The 25,701-nt window shown below is 38.0% G+C and overlaps 2 protein-coding genes across 2 annotated transcripts in view; both read left to right on the top strand.

The window, feature by feature from the left end:
- LOC134675194 (neuropeptide F receptor) overlaps positions 1-25,701 on the top strand; it is a 96,968-nt gene that overhangs the window by 29,852 nt on the left and 41,415 nt on the right. The window lies entirely within an intron of this gene.
- Positions 14,186-15,360, top strand: LOC134675017 (uncharacterized). The gene has a single exon (XM_063533168.1). The coding sequence runs from the start codon at positions 14,200-14,202 to the stop codon at positions 15,307-15,309; it is 1,110 nt and encodes a 369-aa protein (XP_063389238.1). The 5' UTR covers positions 14,186-14,199; the 3' UTR covers positions 15,310-15,360.

Raw genomic sequence — 25,701 nt, 5'->3', positions numbered from 1 at the left:
GAAGCGATACTTCACACCTGGACAGCTTCTAACACTTTACAAAGCTCAAGTCCGGTCGTGTATGGAGTATTGCAGCCACCTGTGGGATGGCTCAGCTAAATACCAACTCGCCGCTTTGGACTCAGTGGAGCGCAGAGCCAGGAGGATGATTGGCGACAAGAAGCTAACGGCTAAGCTTCAGACTTTGGCCCATCGGCGGAAAGTCGCCAGCCTGTCGGTATTCTACAGGTTGCACTTCGGGGAGTGTGCCCAAGAGCTACACGAGCTCATTCCACCGTCCCCATTCTACCATCGGACTTTTAGACGCACGGCCGGTTTCCATCCTTACTTGGTAGATATTCCGCCAATTCGCACTAAGCGCTTTGCTTCTACTTTCCTTATGCGCACTGCCAAGGAATGGAATTCCTTGCCGGCGTCTATATTTCCGTGCTCTTATAACCCGGCAACCTTCAAATCAAGAGTGAACAGGCACCTTCTGGGCGAGCTCGCTCCATCGTAGGCCACGTCTACGCCTCGGCTAGTCTGTGGCCATGAGTAAACCCATGCATAATAAAAAAAAAAAAAAAAATGTGCGGTATTTATCTATGGGCCAATAGTTGCCTGAAAATAAATGTTTTAATTTTAAGATCTAACCTGTCAAATTTGATATTTGCGCGATTCTGGAGATACTCTTGAACGGTTTCCACAGGATATGACTTAGAGATACAATTCACATCTAATAGATATCTTACTTATCTAACGTGAAAGTGACATTGGTTGCCCGAATAGCGCTGCAAAAGAGAACTAGTTGATATCTAAACTATAACGTGTCTAGAATGGATCTAGTACGTGTCGTCTCTTGTGAATATCTTGAAGTTCGAACACCGCAGTCTTTCGGCGCGATTCGAACTTTAAGATATCGCGCCGTTAGACATTCACTAGATATGAAATAATATTGTTCTTTCCACACTAGAGAATAAAACTAAAGTATCTTGCTAAGTCGGGACCATTTCATGGGTTATGTGTTATGTTATTATGTTACGTGTTGTTTTCTTCTTTTATTTTGCCTCGATCAAACGCTCTCTATGCTTCTCTAAAACATAATTATGTTTCTTTCAGCATTACTCATGAATACCCATTCTAATTTTTAGAATAATAGGCAGAGTAATGTACAGACTTTTCTTTTTTCTGTGAGCTGCATATGGACTATAAGCCTATAGCCATACATCATCATCATCATCTCAGCCATAAGACTTCCACTGCTGAACATAGGCCTCCCCCTTATGGGGCGGAATGCCATAATCGCCACGCTTGGCAGGCAGGTTGGCGATCGCAGTCGAGTACACCGAATTTGAGGGACGCTGCTGCCCGTCCACCGTTGGTCTTCGACGTAGTTTAAGGACATACCCGGGTCATAGCATGGTCTATAGCCATAATCGTGTGTATAATTTTATTGATCTGTCCCTAGCAGTGTGATGTATGTATTCAAGTTTTGTATTAAGTGCATAGTGTATAGCGGAATCTTTAAAACGCAAGAATGAGCGCTATCTCGCCAACAAACTGCAATCCCAGTTTGGCGAGGAATACAATTGTTAAAAATTGTTGTGATTAAAAACAAAAAGTATAACGGCAATATCGTCGGGTGACAAGCAAAAGTCACTAACATCATTGAAATTATTGGACAATGAACCGTGAACAATTGTAATGTAATAAAGTGCATTGTTACAATACAATACAATACAATACAATACAATACAATACAATACAATACAATACAATACAATACAATACAATACAATACAATACAATACAATACAATACAATACAATACAATACAATACAATACAATACAATACAATACAATACAATACAATACAATACAATACAATACAATACAATACAATACAATACAATACAATACTCTTATACTCTTATACTCTTATTGCACACCTCACATATACGTAGTTTACAATAAATGAACAATAACATAAACAAAGAAAATAGAGGTAACAACAGGCGGTCTTATCGCTTAAGAGCGACCTGTTACTTTAATTTTTAGGGTTCCGTACCCAAAGGGTAAAACGGGACCCTATTACTAAGACTTCGCTGTCCGTCCGTCCGTCCGTCCGTCTGTCACCAGGCTGTATCTCACGAACCGTGATAGCTAGACAGTTGAAATTTTCACAGATGATGTATTTCTGTTGCCGCTATAACAACAAATACTAAAAACAGAATAAAATAAAGATTTAAATGGGGCTCCCATACAACAAACGTGATTTTTGACCAAAGTTAAGCAACGTCGGGAGGGGTCAGTACTTGGATGGGTGACCGTTTTCTTTTTGCTTTTTTTTGTTTTTTTTTTGCATTATGGTACGGAACCCTTCGTGCGCGAGTCCGACTCGCACTTGCCCGGTTTTTTTATAGTACTTAGTGAGATTTGCTTGTAACCCGACGATATAAACTCGCCGAATTCATGACAATGTGAACGGAACAGCGGAAAGATTAGTATTATCAGTGGATTTGGCTGTCAAGGCGTAAAATGTCAAACGGTTTTAATAATATTGTTACGCAATGTTTGTTATCAATATTTCAAGGTCAAACACGTACCTATAATATAATCAGTAATAGAAAGTAATACGAGTTATTTTGTATCTAAGATAAGATACAGTAGCTGTTGCTAAACAAATGAATGATATGATGAAAATATTTACCGCGATCCATAGTAAAGTTACTCACAGTCGCCACCGGATATATCGGAGCGGCCGAGGTGCTCAAAAATATGTGAACACGCACTCTAACGCCTGCGCCTTCACAATAGAGGCGTGTTCAGATATTTGTGACCACTTTAGCCGCTCCGATATATCTGATGGAAGGTCGCATCATTGCGTGGAATTCTCGGTCACTCAAAGCTAGAGTTCATATCTAGTTCGAAACAGTGAAGATTTTTATTTAAACTTTTAACTACTGATGTGCCTAAGGAAACTTTCCGAAATTGCGAAATGTTTCGGAAATTTAACGTAGGAAAAATTCGGAAAAATTCTTACATTTTTGTATGAGAATTGAAACTTTCCATATTTAAATTTAAATTTCCCATATTTATTTCTAGTGAAAGTTTCATGAAATTTCCGAGAATTTATGAAAATTTTCCGCAAATTGCACATCTGTTCTTTCAACTGATATAGTGAAAATAGAACAATTCTATGATAACTCTGACGATGTCTTGATTATCTTTTTACATACATATTAGGAGACAATTTTTGAATTGCGACCGCTCGATTCGTGTATGTATTTCGTTCAATAATATCTCCACTACTTAGTAATGGAGATATTACTGTTAAATTCTACTAATAGAATTGAAAACGAGTGGTCAATCCAAGTGACCACTAGATTATCAATTTCTATCGTTTTCCACAGATTCCACGAAATCGAGTAATATAAATTTAATAATCGTCCTCCAGAGTTTAAAATGTCTCCCGTTCTGTTCTGATTTCACTCTTTATCTTGACAAATCAAAATTTCATTTGTGTTGGCAAGTTTTGATGTCAGGACGGCTATATGATATAGGTGACGATTTTAAGAGTAACATTCCATTTCCAACTGCAGCTGCAATACTGTTCATTTTACTATGGAAACGCGTCGTCGTTGTCATTGTCAATTTCCATAGAAAATGAACATGGAAATGGAATGTCACTTTATCTTTATTTATGGGCATTTCTATTTAAAGTTCTACCCTCAACTTGCATTTTAGATTTTGGAATTTTTATATTATTTCCACTCAGAATTACGAGCTCTTTCGATCCTAATACGAAAAAAAAAGTGTCCCCAAAATTTCATACAAATTTTTTGTTGTCCGTTTTGTTACGTTCATAGAGTTTGTATCGAAAACCGTAACCAAACGGACCAAACATTTTGGGGACACTTTTTTCTCAGTAAAAATGGAAAAAGCTCGTGATTCTGAGTAGAAATATTTTTTTTTTTTTTTTATTGTTCAGAACACATACAGTCATAAGTACATAAAAATATAGATATAACTTACAAAAAGATATAAGAACAGACCTGGAGGTTCATAATGTAAACATTAAAAGGTACAAAAGCGTTTTGCGAAGAGAAAATAAGTAAAACATAAAAAAATAATATAAAAATTCCCAATTCTAAAACAAAAAAATTAGGTACAACTTTAAATAGAAATGCCCAATGAGACTATTTAAAGTATTGGAATAACAACTTGCAATCTAACAGAACTATCTAACTACCCTTGAAGAGCTAGTTCTATTCCCCGTGCGGGCATGACAATGCATAGATTAGTTAGACTGCATTAAAGCAGAGCTATCTAGATCGAATTAGAAAAGAGGTGTACGCAAGAGATCAACGTGACCTTGTATAGACCTTTTTGGATAGGAATTTATCATGGCTCCTCTACACGATGGGCCAGCGCCAGCCACTCCAAGGGACGCAGCCATGCGGTAGAAAGAGATAGCAATATCACTTGTTCCCTCTAACGCATAAATGCGTCCCTTGGCGTGCCCGGCGTTGGCCCATCGTGTAGAAGAGCCGTCACAGTATACACGGTGGCCGAAAAATAAGTGCATTCCTGTTGCCAGGGAGGTTTTGGGATTCTACTGTACAACTTTTACTATGGGACCAACCCCGAAATAGCAAAAAAAAACATTACTCTCCCATAGAAAATGAACCAGCCAAAATGTATAAAAAACGGCCAAATTTTCAATACTCAATATTTTATTACAAATTCACAAAGTAGTTGTACAGTTGTACAGGTGGTAAAAACTTATAAGCTAGGTCTGTGTGAACCCTGTCGGGCACTGCAATATATTATTTACAATTTGAAAGGGAGGATAATTTTTGATTAAATAATTATCTTAATAAACAATATGATTGAATTATAAAGTCATTAATTTTTTTTATTGGGATCGGGGTTGGTCTCATAGAAATGTTGCTCAGTATAATCCCAAAACCTCTCTGCCAACTTGAATGCACTTATTTTTTGGCCAGCCTATATATTTCCGGACCGATGCGATCTTTAAATCTTAAAGAAAGAAGCCTACAGTACTCTGGTAGCTAACGTAGCTCCATGAGTGACGATAATTGGGGATCCTATCTCGTCGCATAATAATTGATTGTCATAATGTAATGTTACGCATAAAACTTTTTTCGCATATTTTTTCTCCAGCTGAAACAGAAAGTATTTTCGAAAATATTTTGCATAGGTTGTGTAGAATAGGGTAGGTTAGGTTTGTGTTATAATTTTTCAGAAAATATTAATATTTTCAGTACAGTAACAATTATGCGAAATGAGTTTTATGCGTAACATTACATTAGGACAATCAATTATTATGCGACCCAATATGGACCCCGATAATTGCTTACCATCAGGAGGTTCGTCTGTACATTCGTCTCCTATATCATAAAGAAAAAATATTACGTAGGTACACGTACAGCAATCTGCCAAGGGATCAATAGGTGTATTTTAATCAGAAAAAAAAATTGTAATTAAATCTTGTAAAGACTCTTTAAAGAAGTCTATTTCTGTAGCCCTTACGTTTCAAGCATTATATCGTTTGACGATATTTCTAAATCAGAGTAGAACATATTTAAAATAATTTTAAGTACTTAGAGGCTCATTTTTTATATGCAAAATAAGTCATTCTGTTTTAACTTTAAAACTGTAACGGTTGAACAAATAATGTCCATACTTAGTCTAAAATCTATTAACTAAATACTGCCTCGTTTTCTAGGTATTTTCGTTTTGGAACCCTAAAATTACTGAAGCAAGGGGCTAACAGAATTACAGGTCATTTAAAATTTAATAATAGACGTTCTATTCTAAGTCTTCTATAAGAGTCTTGAGTATTTTCTCAATGTCCTCTTAAAGACTATTGAATTCATCGGGCCAATTTAAAATCGATCAAATTAAAATTGCGTCAAAAATTCTATTATCACTTGGAAAATAATGAAAAGATGCTTAATTTAACCGTTTTGTTTTAAATATGATTTTATAGATACCACAATTTAAAAAAAAATTGGCCGATGAAATTAGCCAAATTGACATTTCACCACCAGAAGTTTTTCAAAACCATCGGAATTTTAAAATACCACAAATTGAACTTAAAATCTAAAGGCATATAAAGACTACCTTTTAAAGTAAGCTATAACCTCTAGCCGCCCAGAGACCTATAAAAAGGTCTCCTGTTCCATTCTAATTTGAACTTTGTGTTGACAAGATCAAAATTTAATTTTGCTTGGCAAGGTTTGACGTATGGGCGGACGGAAAACGATATCGACCATGTCTCAAGTTGTCGAGTGGACTGCATACAATATACCGATAAAACACTTCCAATACAAAAGTGCCCTTTTTTACACGACTGCCCAAACAAAAAGAGTGTATTGTGTTCAGCGTTCATGTTTGTATGTATGTGAGTTTCTTTATTCCACCATAACTTCTGAATGCCTTAACCGATTTAGATGTATGATATATCATTAGAATCCTTACGTCATCCCGGGTGACATAGGCTATGTGACGTCATTATAAAACCAATATGGCGGACGCAATACGCAATATTGCGTGACGTTTAGAAAAAAAAATCTTGCAAACCTATCGAGTGGGGTGTCAAAATGAAGAGCTTTGAAAGGCGATTCAAAATATATATGCAAAATAGGTGCTTAAGTCTTGTTTTGGTTAAATAAGGATTTACAAAATGTGCTAAGAAAAATAAATCTATCTACCTTATTTAGTGAGCTATCAAATAAAAGGGTATTTACCGCTGATCATAAAAATATATACAAATCATCCCCATGACTTGTATAGGTATATTTTTATAAAGTAAATTTAGGAACTAAAGCGCCCTATAGAAATCTGAACGTGTGAACTTCGATTTAAGCGATAGGGTTTGAATAATACTAAAAGAGTCGGGCATAGCACGACATACGTGGCGCGCTGCACGTGGTCCAAAACCAAGCGCCTTCGATTGTCTCATACTAAAAGAGTCGGGCGTAGCCCGACGTACGTGACACGTTGTACGCTTACCAAAGCCGGGCGCTTTCGGCGCCCTCATACTCAAAGCGTCGGGCGTAGCCCGACGTACGTGGCGCGCTGTACGCTTACCAAACTCGGGCGCCGTCAGCGTCCTCATACTCAAAGCAGCCCGACGTACGTGGCGCGCTGTATGCGGTCCAAAACCGGGCGCCGAATCGGCGCCCTCATACTGAAAGAGTCGGGCGTAGCTTGATGTTACGTCACACGCTGTACGCTTACCAAAGCCGGGCGCCTTTGGCGCCCTCATACTAAGAGAGTTGGGCGTAGCCCGACGTATTTGACACGCTGTACGCTTACCATATCCGGGCGCCTTTGGCGCCCTCATACTTAAAGCGTGGGGCTTAGCCCGACGTATGTGGCGCAATGCACGCGTTCCGAAGGCGCCCGGCCTTCGGCGCCCTCATACAAAAAGGATCGGGCATAGCCAGTGTCTAAATGCGAAGCCCGTAGATCGAACTCCGCGTAAAGCCTTCTACAATTTCCCCTAGTATCATAATTGAGAAGTCGCAATTCCACGCAAGGCCGAAGACCGAGCTGCGGTAGGTTAGTACTCGCGGAACTCGGTCAGATATTTGTAGAAATTACAGGAATTGCTAGAATCCCTAGCCCTTCGGCCTTACGCGGAGGTCGGTCTTCAGCTTACGTATTTTAACACATGTACCTACAGTGGTTTTGTGTTTCACCGCTCACGTCCCGCAGCATAGCCTTCAGCCTCGCGTAGAAGCTCGCTTCTCTTGGACGCTTTGGGTGTTTGGCCCTACGCAGAGCTCGGCATTCAGCCTCTAGTCTCTCAGGGCTACCTACTTTTATTTTCAAGTTCATCACTTGTATGTAGGTAGGTATAGGTACTAACACTTTTTAAGGTCATTAGCGTCGAATAGACCCTTTTACATGCAGTCTGTCGCGTATTATTGATGTTTGAATTGGTGCTATTTTGCCAAAGGCCATGTGTGCGTCGTGCTGAAGTTGCGTTGCGACGAAGATAATGGGGACAAAATCTTTTTTAGTGACAGTTAAAATTATGAGTCTTTATTGTGGATCTTCAAACCCTCATGGCCATTATAATTCAAAATTCCACTTCTTTTTAAGAAGTTAAGAAGCTATATTTAATATCAAATATCCTAAATTGTGAACACATTCACATATTATCCACAGAAAAGACGCCCGTATTCCGGAACGGTGAGCTTAATTATAAGGTCCCAGTCCCGGGAGCTAATACCTATCCACATAAAAAGAACTTTGTGGGAAATCTTTATAAATGGTAGTTTTACTTAGTTTTTTCACTAAAATGCTTAAAATAAAATAAATTAATTAAAAAATTAAAAACACGACTGCTGCATTTTAAAGCGAACTGAAAAGCTAAAAATAATGTTAATATGTTAGTTACATAATTTTATGAATCTTAATTGGAATGTAAATGTACACTCACGGTCATTCACAGTAAATACAAAGGGCTATGTACATTAATGACCGTGACTGTAGGTACGTGTATATTTAATTTCAATTGCAGTCGGGGGACCTTTTGATTGAGATGCACTTAGGTACGTCAAGGTCCCCCGACTGTAATTGAAATTAAATATACACGTACCTACAGTCACGGTCATTAATGTACATAGCCCTTTGTATTTACTGTGAATGACCGTGAGTGTACATTTACATTCCAATTAAGATTCATAAAATTATGTAACTAACATATTAACATTATTTTTAGCTTTTCAGTTCGCTTTAAAATGCAGCAGTCGTGTTTTTAATTTTTTAATTAATTTATTTTATTCCTTTTTGTTTTCGTACGCCATTTCGACAAAATTGATGTGTGTAGCGGGCCACTCGACAAAATGAAGAAGGGGCCATAATATTACGAAACGTCAAGTTTAGAATGACGAATAGGGGCCATGATTTCACTATGCAAACAAATTGTCCGTTACACATAACATAACACTTCCTATTTTTGGCTGGAGTAGGTACGATTTAGGATCGATAATATTATAACGGCGCAATTCGAGAAATGAATTAGAGATGCACTAGATATGAAATAGTAAAGATATGTGACGTTCCACGGCAAAAGGTACCTTATGACAGCTGGCGCTTACGCTATTATTAACGCCGCTCCAATATTCAGCCGGGGAAATGGTACCTTTTACTGTGGAACGTCACATATCTTTACTATTTCATATCTAGTGGATCTCTAATTCATTTCCCGAATCGTGCCGTAATAATTATGGCTAAAATAGATTACGTGAAAAAGAAAGCAGTGGTGGCCGAGTGGATATGACGTCTGACTTTCAATCCGGAGGTCGCGGGTTCAAATCCTGGCTCGTACCAATGAGTTTTTCGGAACTTATGTACGAAATATCATTTGATATTTACCACTAGCTTTTCTGTGAAGGAAAACATCGTGAGGAAACCTGCATACATCTGCGAAGAAATTCAAAGGTGTATGTGAAGTCCCCAATCCGCATTGGGCTAGCGTGGGGACTATAGCCCAATCCCTCTCGCGCATGTGAGGAGGCCTGTGCTCAGCAGTGGGACGTATATAGGTTGAAATGATGATGATGATGAGATAACGTGCTGGTGGCCTAACGGTAAGAGCGTGCGACTTGCTATCCGGAGGTCGCGGATACAAACCCCGGCTCGTACCAATGAGTTTTTAGGAACTGTACGAAATATCATTTGATATTTACCAGTCGGTTTTCGGTGAAGGAAAACATCGTGAGGAAACCGGACTTATCCCGGTAATGCCTAGTTTACCCTGTGGGTTGGAAGGTCAGATGGCACTCGCTTTCATAAAAACTAGCCTACGCCGATTATTGGAATTAGTTACCAAACTGACCCCAGGCTCCCATGAGCTGTGGTAGAATGCCAGGATAACGCGAGAAAGATGACGAAGACCTTTTGTTAAGAGACACATAATCTGGCCGCCGTCATACAATCGATATTACGCTCTCATTTTAAAACGTCATTCTAAAATTACATTAAAAACATTCGTATAATTTAAGTATAAAATGTTTTAGGCTTTATTCAACTTATTACCTAGTATAAACTGAAATAAACACAAATTAAAATATTTTCTGAAAAATAATTTAATTTGTTCAAATACTTCTAATAGTTATTACCTAGTATGTCGTAAGTGGCAACGCAATATTTTTTTAGGGTTCCGTACCCAAAGGGTAAAACGGGACCCTATTACTAAGACTTCGCTGTCCGTCCGTCCGTCTGTCACCAGGCTGTATCTCACGAACCGTGATAGCTAGACAGTTGAAATTTTCACAGATGATGTATTTCTGTTGCCGCTATAACAACAAATACTAAAAACAGAATAAAATAAAGATTTAAATGGGGCTCCCATACAACAAACGTGATTTTTGACCAAAGTTAAGCAACGTCGGGCGGGGTCAGTACTTGGATGGGTGACCGTTTTTTTTTGCTTTTTTTTTGTTTTTTTTTGCATTATGGTACGGAACCCTTCGTGCGCGAGTCCGACTCGCACTTGCCTGGTTTTTTTTTATTAATTAATTGTGTCGAACCGTCAACTCCAACGTATTTATTTTGCTCTCAAAATGGGACTCAAGTGGAGAGTGTACGACGACAAAACGATTGCCACTCACAAATACGTTCTTGTTATACAAAATTATTGGCGAATTTTACGATTTAATTGGTAAATTTATTGAAATATTTAACAAATAAATATAATATTGTAAAAAAAACGTAGAAACTAAGTTTTAGTAAATATCCTAAATTAATAAAAATAAAACATTTCGAAACCTAAACTACAATAAAAAATCACCCCTTGGCAAGGTGCCGTAGACGCTGGCAGTATTACCTCGCGGAATTGCAATGCTAAGTATAAGGGTCTCCCCTAATATATCGACGCGCATTCGGCAAAAGCCGATAGGAAAAAGCTTTATGTCCGCGCAATAAGAGCGAAAAAGTCGTCGTTCGGCTCGGCTCGCATCGGCCGGCGCCGGCCGACGCGTCGTCGGCTTCTTCGCTCTTATTGCGTGGACATAAAGCTTTTTCCTATCGGCTTTTGCCGAATGCGCGTCGATATATTTGGGGAGACCCTAAGGCCTGAGTCGACGCTCGAATTGGGCGTGCAGCGGGGCGGGGCGTGCGGCGTGCATGTTAAACAATTGCAAACGTATAAGAGCGGCCTTAGTGCACGCTGCTCGTGCTCACATCACTTGTGAGCCCGACGCCACGCTGCACGCCCTGCCGAACGCTCCGCTTCGAGCGTCCACTCAGGCCTAAGTGTAATGCGCTGTGCGAGAAGCTGCCAGCCCTACGGACCCCAGTCGGGGTCCCTTTGTTTCCCATAAAGTTTTAAGTCATAATGTATTGTTTGTCATATTATCGTTAGTCATAAAACTGAAACCGTTAACTTTTCAGGATTTTCCTAAGGTTATTCTATAGATAGGTTAGGTTAGGTTAGGTTTGTTTTATGGCAATCCTGAAAAGTTACGCGTTTCTGAGAAAAACCAATTATGACTAACGAAAATTCGGACAAACAATACATTATGACTTAAAACTATTTGGGAAACAATAGAGACCCTCCCCAGTCACATTCGGTAAAACGTTCTTTATGACGTAAAGGAATTATATCGTGGCAAGGAATTATGACGTAACAGAGAATAATGACGTTCATTAATCTATGTTAATGAGAATGTATTAATCAAATATCATCGACATATACATTGACTGCACGATTGGCAGGAATTCGTATAGGCCCCGTGCATGAACTATAGAGGGCAGCATAGAAGCCGTCAGACTTTTGGCGCGAGGCGTAAATGTGACGTTTATGCTACCGATGTAGTCCACAAGATGGCAGAACCTGCTATGCACAAGGAAATGTACCGACGAGAAGGGTAACTACGTGGTAGCATTTGTTTTGGCGATGTACATGTTTTAATTTATTTCCGTTTCAAGCCACAAGATGGCAGACTCTCCAACGCGCACGGTCCCTAATTGCTTTCATCCTTATGTCAATGTCAAAAGAGTATTCCGTAAAGTGTCATTCTATAGAACTTGCTAAATACGTAAACAAAAGTTCCAAGTAAATTCATCATTCAGAGACAATTTAAATATGGCGGTTTGTTTACATACGTAGCAAGTTCCATAGAATGATACTTTAGAGATATTTGCGTCTGCCGCACAGGCCTACCGTGTGGAGTTGAACCAAACTTGTAAAATAAAGGTACCTCTTCACTAGAGTGGAGCGAGGCAGCGGAGCGAGATAAAAATCCTCCAAAAGAGCAAAAATGAGCGGAGATGTTATGTAATTCTATTGGTAGATTTTGAAGAAGAATTTGACCCAGCAACACGTCCAATTCGTGTATGTAGTAGTTACCTATAGTTTATTAACGTAGTTTACGATACATATTCACTAACAATACTATAAATTGACAATTTTAATGTCGTCTAGAACTTAGGTACCTACAAAACAATGTATAAAAACTCCTTTGTTTGGATTTACGACGACATTCAATGTCATTTTCAGATATTATTTAAAGGTCTCATAATGTTTTCAAAAGACTTACCCTTCCCATAATGTAACTCAAAAATAAATACGTATTAATCTTTCAGCACAAAATACGTAACTGATTATACTCTGACCTCGAATAAGCTACATAATAGCTGGCCCATTTCGCCAAATAATTACCAGAAAATAAAAAGCCTTAACTGAAACGAGGGCTAAAAACGAATATCAACTCTAAAGCTAACACCGTAAGTTCCAAATTAGAAGAAATGGAGATATTAGTTCATTCTTTTGCTCTTGACCAAAAGCCATGTTAAGAAATGAAAATGGTAGCTCAGTTTCAGCAAAAAACAAAAATCAGGCAGTCAATTTAGGCTTGCAACTGTGTGAGTATGAGACAGAAAGGGTGGTACAGATGTATGAACAAATTCATCACAAACAACTCAATTTCTCGAATGAAACTATTAGCTACAGATGTAGTAAATTGTTAACTAGATTTAAAGATTGACATTGAATGTACCTACCAATAATGTTTATGAATAAATCTTCTTATCTTTACAGATGTAATGGATAAATAATTGTTTTCCATCGTATTTTCTCGGAAACGTTCGTGTTTGTCATGCTACTTCAGTCAATCTCAGTGCCAATCTTTTTGTGCCGAGACTGACTGAAATAGCTATCACGTTCGTATATTTGCGTGAAAATACGATGGAAATTATGCACTACATTTGTAGAGTTAGACCAAGAAAAGTCTGCAGCAATTTTGATAGCCGGGCAGTGCAAGTGTTATTTATACAAAATAATTTCATAGAAGTTTCGTGCCTGAGTTTTTTCTTCATTATATTTGCCACGTGCTTCATTATTTTGAAGAAAAATAGCAAACTGCATGAAATTGAACGAAACACAATGAGTTTTTGTATTTTACTTTTATATTCATGTTATTAGCAATCTAACAGAAGAAAAATAAATAAAAAAGAGTAATAGGTACTCAAACAGGCGACCAGACAGACGATATATTATGTTGCAAAACTATAGATTTCATTTTAGGGTTCCGTACGAAAAGGGTAAAAACGGGGCCCTATTACTAAGACTCCGCTGTCCTTCCATCTGTCTGTCCGTTCATCTGTCTGTCAGTCACCAGGCTGTATCTCATGAACCGTGATAGTTAGGCAGTTGAGACTTTCACAAATGATGTATTTCTGTTGCCGCTATAACAACAAATACCAAAAACAGAATATAATTTTCTGCGTCGCACCGTTGCTCAGAGTGGACGTGTGTTTGTTAAGTTGTTGTGCATTTTTAAATTTAAATTTATTTACATTTCTCGATGCAGTTTAGAAGTTCCCATTTCTCGGTACCTCCTTGTCTTGCTTGGGAGAAGTTGAACGTAGCCTGTCGGCCATATTGACAAGTGTCGGACCTCCTGCTCTAAAGTGCGAGTAAATCGAGTGACGTAGTCGAGTGTGAACGAAGTTTGGAGCCGGAGTGCAGTGTTACCTAATTCAACTTTTTGTATCTTTGCGCGGATTTGATCTCCCGGCCCCCTGCGTCCGTGTCGGCGGCTTTACCGCTGCGCTACGAGAGCTTGAGCGAGCCGGCGCGAAATTGCGATACAAGTTCAACGTCGTTATCGGTCGGTGTGACGCGCTGCAATATTGAACCTTAGTGACAAGCAAATAGAAGTCATATTTACAAAATGTCGTCGTGTCAATCCTGTGATCTTCTGATCAATAATAATGACTATTTACAATGTACGGCATGCAGTGGGCTTTACCATTTGTCTTGCCTAGACTTAACTTTGGAGCAAGCTTTAAACGTGAGACAAGCGTGGTTATGTTCGTTTTGTTCATCGGTCAACACGCGGAGACGGAGAAATGACAACACCCCCGTTCAGCGTGCTGCTTTTGACGACTCTGTCATGTCGTTGGATGATTCACACGCTGCAGACAGGCCCCCCCTCGTAGTTAGAACAGACAATAGCAATTTGTTAGTGACGCCGCCGAATTCCTATCATGAAATAAGAAATATATCTGGAAATAGCAGTTCACTTTTAACATCTGGTCCTGAAGCGTTATTACACGATATTTTGACGAAAGTGTCGGCGTTACAGACTCAATTCTCGGCGATCCAAGCAATACAATCGGATTTGTCCCAAGTTAAGAATGATATTGCCGAGATGAGGAGCAGTATCGACTCCAAATTGACTGACTTAGCCGGCAGAATGAGCACGATTGAGTCTCGGGTCACCGCACTGGAAGAGTGCAAAGCAGAATTAGACGACGTAAAAAAGGCAATCGGCGATGTTATAAACGACTCCCGAAGAAATGAACAGTGGGTTAGGCGATCTAACATACAAATCAATGGCGTGCCGGAAACAAAGGGAGAAAACTTGTTCACCATTCTGAAATCGTTAGCGGACCTTAGTGGATACTCGCTGAATACGAATACCGACGTAGACTTTGTTACGCGTGTTGCTGTGAGGAACGACTCGGACGGCGCCATACCGAAACCCATTATTGTTAAGATGCAAGCGCGCTATAAAAAAGACGACTTCATGGCGTCACTTCGTAAATTACGAAATTTAAAAGCTTCCGACTTAGGATACAGTACCAGCCTTAATCGAATTTACGTGAATGACCATCTCTCGACTTACAATAAATATCTACTCAAAGAGGCGAAACAACGAGCCAAACAGAAAAAATATCAATTTTGCTGGGTTCGCAATTGCACAGTCATGGTTCGTCGCGATGAAAAGTCCCCGGTTTTGTATATTGGGTCGGAAGAGGCTTTAAACAAAATTTCATAGGCGTTACAACTTTAGCTTTGCATTTGTGTATCGAAAACCTTTACCTCTATATTTTATTACTTAAATTGTGTGTAAGTGATATTAATATTTGCAGAAACAAATTATATCTTGGTTGTATTTCTTGCTATAAATTAGTTCATGGAATATTTATTTTCGATTTATCTAAGAACATTATTTCTTGCATATTATTGCTTATTATTGCTGGAGCTTGGCTTGCTATTGAAATGCTTTTTGTTCTGAGATCCAAATACAAAAATATTGAATTAAATATTAATTTTATCTTTAAATAATGGACGGTAATATTAGTATATATTATCAAAATGCACGGGGCTTAAGGTCAAAAACAATTGAATTTCTCCGTAACGTATTAAGATTTGATTACGACTTTGTTTGTATTACGGAAACCTGGCTCCTGCCTGGAATATTTGATTCTGAACTTTTCGATTCCCGATACTCGGTTTACCGTACTGACCGTGATTATGAGCGAGTAGGTATGACGCGGGGAGGAGGTACGCTTATAGCCGTGCATCGTAAGTTCAGAGCTGAAGTACGCGATCTTCACCCATTCGTCGATTTACTTGACGCTGACGTCACCTGGATTGATGTACCTATCTCTCAAGGACCTACTGGTAAGAAAATAAGATTGTTAACTTGTTATTTTCCACAAAGTAAGTTCCAGATAGAGTCCCAATCATCATTTTTTGAATTTTTATCTAACATTTACACTGATTTTCCTAACGATTATTTCGTAGTGTTAGGTGATTTTAACATCCCGGGAGCCTCCTGGATACCTAATGTACCTAGCCAAAAAAAGTTCAAGTTGGAAATCCCAAATTACGATATTTTAACGACTCAGTTGTCTGCGTTTATGTGTTTTACCGACTGGTATCAATTCAACGATATTCCCAATCAGAATGGTAGACAATTAGATTTAGTTTTATCAAATATTGACTGTAGTTTATCAAACGTTGAAGCCTTGGTTCCTATAGACTATCATCACCCGGTCTTTTGTGTAAAGACTTGTATAGGGTCGAGTGATAATTACTTAAAACCAGCGCGTCGTATAGTACGGCGTTTCTATGCAGCTGACTACGACATTGTAAACGCAGAATTGGATAAAGTGGACTGGGAACGTTGTCTTCCAGAAGACAGCATAGAAATAGCTGTGGATACTTTCTATGATATTCTAAACCGAATTATAGATGATCTGATCCCTACTAAAATAATAAATTCTAGCCAAGATAAATTTCCCGTATGGTACTCCCGACCATTAATAAAATTGATTAAGAATAAAATAAAGACTCATAAAAAATGGAAAATTTATGGACGACTCGCGGATTACATAGCATTTTCAAAATTAAGGGCAAAGATTAAATCCATGGAAAATTCATGCTACAAATTATTCATCTCACGATCTGAAAACAACATTCGTTATAACTCAAAATCTTTTTGGTCATTTTTGAAGTCTAAGATGAGCGTTAACGGGATACCCAACACACTTTTCTTGGACAATAGTGTCGGTAATAGCGGCAAAGAAGTCGCTGATTTATTTAATACCTATTTTCAGTCAGTTTTCGTCAATAATGTTAACTCTCAAGCACCTTGCCAATCTACTTCAATTGCATTAAATAACACTGTGTTTCCTAATTGCCTAATAAATAATGTAAATATCACTACCTCTCTTGTTGAAAGCTACCTTAAGGGATTGGTGACTTCTAAAGGCTGTGGACCAGATGGAATACATCCAATATTTTTAAAGAACTGTCGGGCAAGGTTAGCTTTTCCCATATGCCTACTATTCAATCTTTCTTTAAGGACCGGGACATTGCCATGTTGTTGGAAGAGATCCATCGTAGTTCCAATCCATAAAAGTGGCAATAAACATGACATAAAAAACTATCGGGGTATCTCTAAGTTGTCGGTTATCCCTAAACTGTTCGAAAAAATTATCTACGATTCACTTTTTTACGCAGTTCGACCGAAATTGGTAAATCAGCAACATGGGTTTATCAATAGACGTTCCACTGAGTCCAATTTATGTCAGTTGATTGATTTTGCGACGAATGCAATGGATAAGGGCTATCAGGTAGATGTTATTTATACCGACTACTCCAAAGCATTCGATAAAATTTCTCATTCTTTGCTTATTCAAAAATTACAAACTTTTGGAATTCACGGTAATCTTTTGAGATGGCTTACCTCCTACCTGCGTGACAGAACGCAAGCAGTTGCTATAAAGGGGTACACTTCTAGCTTTGTTCCCGTATCTTCAGGCGTACCTCAGGGATCCCATTTGGGTCCATTATTATTCAATATTTATATTAATGACGTTGTTGATTGTTTCAAATTTTCTGATTTATTATTATATGCCGACGATACTAAAATTTATAGTATTATAAAAAATAGCGATGATTGCATGAAACTTCAAGCTGATCTTGATAGACTGACGTTATATTGTTCTATGAATGAGCTGTACCTGAATGTAGAAAAGTGCTGTGCTATATCATTTACAAGAAAACGCAATAAAATACAGTATAATTATTCTTTAAACAACAAAACGTTAAGAGTTGTATCTGAAGTGAAGGATCTGGGTTTAAATTTCGATAGTGAACTACAATTTATTTCACATATTGACAAAATTTCAGCGAAAGCATACAGAATGATGGGATTCATTTTCCGCCAAAGCAAGGATTTTACAAACCCTAAGACTCTGCAACTTCTATTTAACGCATTTGTTAGGTCAAACTTAGAATACGCGACTACAGTTTGGAATCCTCATTTCAATGTTCACATCCACACAATTGAAAAAATTCAGAACAAATTTATTAGAACAATGAAATATAAATTTAAATCTTTTAGCACTGACAATTTAGAGTCTCTTCAAACACGTAGAGAAATTAGAGATCAAATTTTTTTGTTCAAAATCTTACATGGCCTTATTGATTCACCTAATCTTTTATCTAAAATTTCAATTCGCTGTCCTAATCGGCGAACTCGCTCCACAAACCTTTTTGCAATTGACTTTGGGCGCACTACATATGCAAGAAATAGCTTTTTAGCTAGAGCGTGTAGAACTTATAATGAAAAATTTTCTGATATTGATATATTTCATTTATCATTACAACAGTTTGTTTCTGCAATAAAAAGTACAGTTAATGGTAAAAATAATATCCATTAGTATTAGTATTATGTTACATCATACTTTCCAATGTTCGCATGTTGTTTTTATGTGTGTTATTACATCAATTCAAGTTAGGTATTCGAGTTATGCATGTTGTAAATAAATTCTATTAATGTTAAAGTAGGTTTAAGTTTGAATTGTTTTAATGTTAGATTCTGAGCAACATAACTGTTATTATTCATTAGTGGAAACTGTGTGGCTTGTGAATGTGTTATCTGATTTACTATATGTGTTGTTTTTGCCTGTTTGTTTCCCAAAGGTTTAAATAAATAAATAAATAATAAATATTTAAATGGGGCTCCCATACAACAAACGTGTTTTTGCCGTTTTTTGCGCAATGGTACGGAACCCATCGTGCGCGAGTCCGACTCGCACTTGGCCGGTTTTCTTGTAATGCTATTATGAGACAGCTGGCATTTTACAGCTCATAAAACGGTTATCGCGACATCGCCATATTTTTACACCTTCATTTATTTATTCAAGGTCGAATGGTATTTTACAATATTTTTCTAGATGAGTGGAAAAACCGTAAAATTCACCGAGCGAATGAAACACTACCTACAATTTTTCTCTAACATTCATTTAATAGCTCTGAGGTGATATAAGTATTTTTACGGCTTCATTTAGTAGTAGCAGTAAAACATATTATTGCACCAAACAAGTAACAAAGAGAGAACATAATAAATTTGTACAAAGGCGAACGTATCCCTTTAAGAGATCTCTGCCAGGAAAACTTTAAGCAACTGAGAGAGATAAATAGATAACGATAGTCAAACTAAGATTTGTACATGATGCTGGCTAGATTTAAAAGAAGTAGCTAATTCTAGAAACAATTTAACCAAATACGATCCATTTATTTATCTGCTTACTTGTTATGTATAATAATCATTAGGTAATTTTTATTTTAATGCATTTATTGACTCACTTTTTAAATAAAAAAAAAACGGTCACCCATCCAAGTACTGACCCCGCCCGACGTTGCTTAACTTCGGTCAATAATCACTAGTGTTGTATGGGGGAATCTTTATTTTATTCTGTTTTAGTATTGTTATATATTTTAGTGTTGTTATAGCGGCAACAGAAATACATCATATGTGAAAATTTCAACTGTCTACCTATCACGGTTCGTGAGACAGCCTGGTGACAGACGGACGGACGGACGGACGAATGGACAGCAGAGTCTTAGTAATAGGGTCCCGTTTTACCCTTTGGGTACGGAACCCTAAAAACGGACGACCAAAGGAGTCCGTTTAATTTCGGTCTTCCTCTGACCTGAGCTCCGTTCTGTGGGATCCAGTCTATGGCTAGTCCATCCCAGTGTCTTGGGTGCATTCGGCAAACGTGCCCTGTCCTCAGTGCTCAGTCCCACTTTGAAAATTGAATTGATTGACGATAAAAAACATACATACAACCGAATTGATAACCTCCTTCTTTGAGATTTGGAAGTCGGTTAAAATTAGATTCAGGAACTAAATGGAAAGAAAGTAAACATTAACGATACCATGAATTTATCAAGAAGACAAAATAACACAAATAGGAAGTAAAGGCAATCAAGTAATGAGAAACATTGATGTTGCGTAGTAACAGGCTATATTTACATGGAAGTTACTCCACGCAACAAGAGCCCAAACAAGATGTCTTGTGATTAATTTTGTTACGAAATTGATAACATAATAACAACAGTCATGATTTATAACGGTAACATCTACCTAAAATGTACGTCACATTTAATAAATTACGTAGAAATCAAATGCGAAATTTAGAATTTGTCAAGATTATTCACGGTTTATTTTTAGATGTCCAAATACCGACAAAATCTATCATTTCGTGGAGATTGACTCAACCTTTCCGGAGGAAGTAATCCGTCAATATGTCATCGCAGCTTTCCGCAGTCGCGCAAAAATATGTCTCGAAATTTTCGTGTCACTTCATTGAGATCTCTTAGGATAAGCCAGTATTTTGAAGATATTTTTTAACACAAAACAGTCTCGGTACAACAAAAGTACTGAGGTTGACTGACGTAGCATTACAAATACGAAAAACTTAGTGTATAAAAGGCGAACTTAATGTTAGAGAAAAAATTCAATTCTTTATAAGAACCTCGTACAGTTCATACAATTTACACATAAATTATATAATATCTACTAAATAACTACATACCGTTCTTACATTAATATAAATTATATACGTACCCATATATTAACCATGTGAGATAGATACTTTATTCTTATTTGAACTGCCGGCAAAGAAATAGCGCACAGGTTTTTTAAAAGCTGTTTTGTTGGACGCTTTCCCAATATTAGGGTGTATATCTTGTTAGCAACAAAGTATTTACGTGCAAAATATGCAACTTGGGTATCGCCTGAAAGGAAATTATAACTTGCGTCATAAAATGTTATATGGCTACACGGTTAGCCACTGCAGACTGTAACATCTAACCATAGCCAAAACAATGTTGTATTCCTTTGAGAGAGTAATATGCAGCTTTAAAATGGGATAATTTTAGTAATTTGGAAATTTCAAGCAAGATGTACTATATTTTTATTTTAATCTTATTTCAATTACTACCTTACTACGCTCAACAGCCAATATAGAACATTATTTTCCTTTTCTTCGTGCGAAACGCGTCAACTTTCGGCACTCTGCGCTAAACGAAGTTGCCGCTTAAAACTTTACGGGGCTTTGTCTTATTCATTAAACTTTACGGACCTCATTTAGCTAAATTATGTTTAATCACTTTCTTATAAATACATAAGACGTCAAAATGAAAAAGCTAACGATTATTAGCTAATTGCGGCCTGTAGCGTGTTAATGCATGAGGAGTTATGGTAATATTCCATTTCTGACTGCAGCTGCACTACCGGTACTGAACGCGTCGCTGTTATTGTCAATTTCCATAGTAAAATGAACAGTAATGCAGCTGTCGTTGGAAATGGACTGTCACCTTTAGTACGCGCAGCCTGACAACGTCAAAAACAAACGCATTTTATATTTTAGCCAATTAAAACTTTTTGTGACCAATTACAACTTTTTTTCAATAGCAGGGAAATGGTGTATTGGGTAATAGCAACGGGCGGGATAACTGTCGGTAATACAATCATGTCAAGAGAACGGAAAACTGTCGGTAATACATGTCAGTTATGTTTAACGTTTTAATCAAAATATACTAAGGGCTTTGTCTAAAGATATTATACCGGGTGTGGCCTGTAATACGAGCAAAAAATTTAACTGTAGGCTGTACTCCTCATACTGACCAACATTTGTTCAGCGACTTTAAAAAATAACTTGTGGTTTGATTTTTAATACACTTTAAAGTTTATTCTAAGACGCAATGTATTGCGAATTTTGTTATCTTTAAGGCGTGACAAGTAACGTCAATCACAATGATATGGCGTGGCGATGGCGTCCATTGAAGATAATATTTATTTTATATGAAAAATAGGGACTCTAAATACTTCATAATTTTTAAAAGTCGTTGAACAAAAGTGTCATCCTTTGAGGAGTACAGTCTATGTTTTCATTATTTGCTCGTGTTACAGGACACACCCGGTATAATAAATTAATCCCAAAGAACTCAATTGCCCGTATCAAATTAGCAACATATGTAGTGGATAATTGTTTTCCATTGTATCTTTTCGGAAGCGTTCATATTTGTCACGCTACTTCAGTCAACCTCGGTACTTTTTGTATATACCTTAGAGAATATAACCAAACAGGCGTTCCCCTCCGTCGAAAATAGGCGGCCAATGGTCAACCACATGTCAACCACATGTATGGACTGACTTTTATCTGACATGGTTATGTTTACGTTACGTAAACATTTGATGTGCCCCTCCCCCGCAAAACACGGCAGACTATTTTGTACCAAAAATTATAGACATGGCGTCTCCGTTGGTTATATCCTCTAAGTTTTGTACCGAGATTGACTGAAATAGAAAGACACGTTCGTGAAAATACGATGGAATATAATTATGCACTAAATATGTAAGGGTCCCAATATATGTAGGTCGGCTGTATGGGTCGGCTTTGGACAGAGTAGCATGACGGTCTTTGGTGTCGGAGTAAGGTTGCCAAACGTACTGTATTATATAGTATTGCACTATATTTTGACTCTCTGTACTATGTATATATTTTTGGAAAAATATATAGTAGTAACGCTAAAATAATGGAAATATAGATTTCCGATTAAACATATATTACACTCATGTTTAGTATTTTATCTAACCCTACTACTTTTTTTGAAATGTACTATACCTATTTTTGATGCTTTATTCTGGAAAATACTATATTCCACCAAAAAAAAGTTGGCAACCCTATGTCGGAGGCCAAGATCCACTTCGGGTCGTTGCGCCACGGCAGTATGTAAGTAAATCTGTAAGGGGTATTAGGTTCTTATTTACTAAGTGACGCTTAAGGGTAAAATTACATTATATATGTATACTCGTAACATCGCACCTTCGTATATAATTGACGAAGTACGGTTCGCACAAGTACACATAAGGGTCGAATGGGTATGTAGATTACCTTCGATAGATATCTCATTAAGAAGTACTCTACAAGCAATCGTGACCGCGTAGGTCTTATAAAATATAGAGACCGCGAAAACGGAACTCAGCTCCGGATTTGCAGTAAGAAAACGTGGAAATACCACCATATCTCACAATTTTATAGTATGTAATTTGACGTATATGAAGGTAGGTAGGTACATGCTTACGCCACTACGATATTACTGCAAAATTTGTGCGTTTAGTAAGTAAATAAGTATAGATTTATCCCACGCCATTTTATTACAAGCTTTTATTTACTTTCACCTGACCGTTGTCTGTCTGTCTGTCGGTCTGTAATCAAATCTTGCAAGTTAAATTTGATCCACTTCCCGGTTTCCGATTGAGCTGAAATTTTGCATGCATGTATAAACCGGATGACAATACAATATTATGGTACCATCGAGGTGATCTGATGATGGAAACAGGAGGAAGCCATAGGAACTCTGTGATGAAACTACGCAACCCAGTTGTGTGTTGCACCATAATAAAAGAAGACAATATAAACAAAAAAACAAAAATACAAGCATATAATTATTATGGGCGGTCTTATCGCTAACAAGTTTTTGGTAAAAAAAATATTTTTGGTACAAGCTTTTATCACTGACTGTACTTTTCTTACGACAGACAACTAATACTCATCGAGACAATTCTAAAAACCCCTAACACAATTAGGTTTGGGTTGTTTCATCACAGAGTTCCTATGGCCACCTCCTGTCTCCATCATCAGACCAGCTCGATGGTACCATAATATTGCATTGTCATCTGATTTATACAGGCATGCAAAATTACAGCTCAATCGGAAACCGGGAAGTGGATCAAACTTGCAAGATTTGATTACAGACAACGGTCAGGTGAAACTAACGCTACGTCTTACGTAGGCGAACAACGCGCGAACGCGGCGCGGCGCGGCGCGGCGAAATCAATCCTTTGATGCCCATAGAAGTGTCCTACGTAAGCGATCTCGTTGCGAACGCGGTGCGGCGCGATTTGCACGCGAATGTCAGGCGGCGCGGCGCGGCGCGGCGCGGCGGCGGCCGCTTTCGCCGCGCCGCGCCGCGCCGCGTTCGCGCGTTGTTCGCCTACGTAAGACGTAGCGTAAATAAAAGCTTGTAAAAATCGATCTCTTCCAGATAACCATATTCTATCAACAATTGTTATTTTGGCTATGCCCCCAATGTGCTTCATGCTCCGTCTAGTGGACAAGTAATCTATAAATGGGTCTCAACTCAAGCACCCAAGAACGGACACGTTACATTTTATTATGTCGATACTGTTAAGTGTGGAAAATCAATAGCAGACCGACTTGAGTGCTATTGAGAGGGTTTGCTGATGCTTCTACTTGCTGAGATCAGTCTTGGGAGTGTGATTTTTGTGCCTTTTAAACGGAGTGTTTTAAGGGCGTCCGCTTGACACGCTGTCGGCGAAGTCGACTACGACGCATATTCCTAATGTTGAAACTTGGCTCTCTTGTCATTTGTTTGTATGTATGTTGTAGTTAAGTCCGTTTCTAGCAACAAAAACCAGGCAAGTGCGAGACGGACTCGCGCACGAAAGGTTCCGTACCATAATGCAAAAAAAAAACAAAAAAAAAGCAAAAAAAAACGGTCACCCATCCAAGTACTGACCACTCCCGACGTTGCTTAACTTTGGTCAAAAATCACGTTTGTTGTATATGGGAGCCCCATTTAAACCTTTATTTTATTCTATTTTTAATATTTGTTGTTATAGCGGCAACAGAAATACATCATCTGTGAAAATTTCAACTGTCTAGCTATCACGGTTCGTGAGATACAGCCTGGTGACAGACGGACGGACGGACAGACAGCGAAGTCTTAGTAATAGGGTCCCGTTTTACCCTTTGGGTACGGAACCCTAACAAAAACTACTACCAGACGCAGTTACATGTTATTTGAATGTTATTTTAGAATGACGTTTTAAAATGTAAGCGAATCAGAATCCGAATTGTTTATTGCACTCATATTAGTATACAGTTCTTAAAAACTAAACTTAGTACCTACAGTTCCACATGAACCCTGTAAGAGTATAGCAATATACTTAAGTAACACTAACTTATGAGATAACATGCATCATAGGCTTAAGCCAATTCCTAAGGGCTGATGTATGATTTATATTATAATGGTTTCTCTTGTAACCTTTTTTTTTCCAAACTTATCTGTGCTGGTACTGCCAGTAACGTCATTTGTCTATATTTTCGTTAAACAGCGTAACATCGATTGTATGACGGCGACTAGATTTATGTGACCCTTTAAAGTCTTTAAACAAAAGGTATTCGTCATCTATCTCGCGTTATCCCGGCATTCTGCCACAGCTCATGGGAGCCTGGGGTCCGCTTGGCAACTAATCCCGAGAATTGGCGTAGGCACTAGTTTCTACGAAAGCGACTGCCATCTGCCCTTCCAACCCAGAGGGTAAACTAGACCTTATTGGGATTAGTTCGGTTTCCGTTTTCCTTTACCTAAAAGCGACTGGTAAATATCAAATGATATTTGATATTTCGTACATAAGTTCCGAAAAAGTCATTGGTACGAGCCGGGGTTTGAAAGTCGCACGCTCTTACCTATTACTACTATCGTCCACCAGCGATTCTTAACAAAAAAAAGGTCTTCGTATCTATTGCATCTTAACAAAGACAATAAATGAATG

The sequence above is a fragment of the Cydia fagiglandana genome, chromosome 21 (assembly GCF_963556715.1).
Source record: "Cydia fagiglandana chromosome 21, ilCydFagi1.1, whole genome shotgun sequence".
NCBI classification, from domain to species: Eukaryota; Metazoa; Arthropoda; class Insecta; order Lepidoptera; family Tortricidae; genus Cydia; species Cydia fagiglandana.
Note: the sequence above shows the minus strand (reverse complement) of the source record. Positions and strands in the feature narration are given on the sequence as shown.

Coding starts and splice junctions, on each gene's coding strand:
- LOC134675017 (XM_063533168.1), top strand. CDS start 14,200: ATGTCGTCGTGTCAATCCTGTGATCTTCTGATCAATAATAATGACTAT.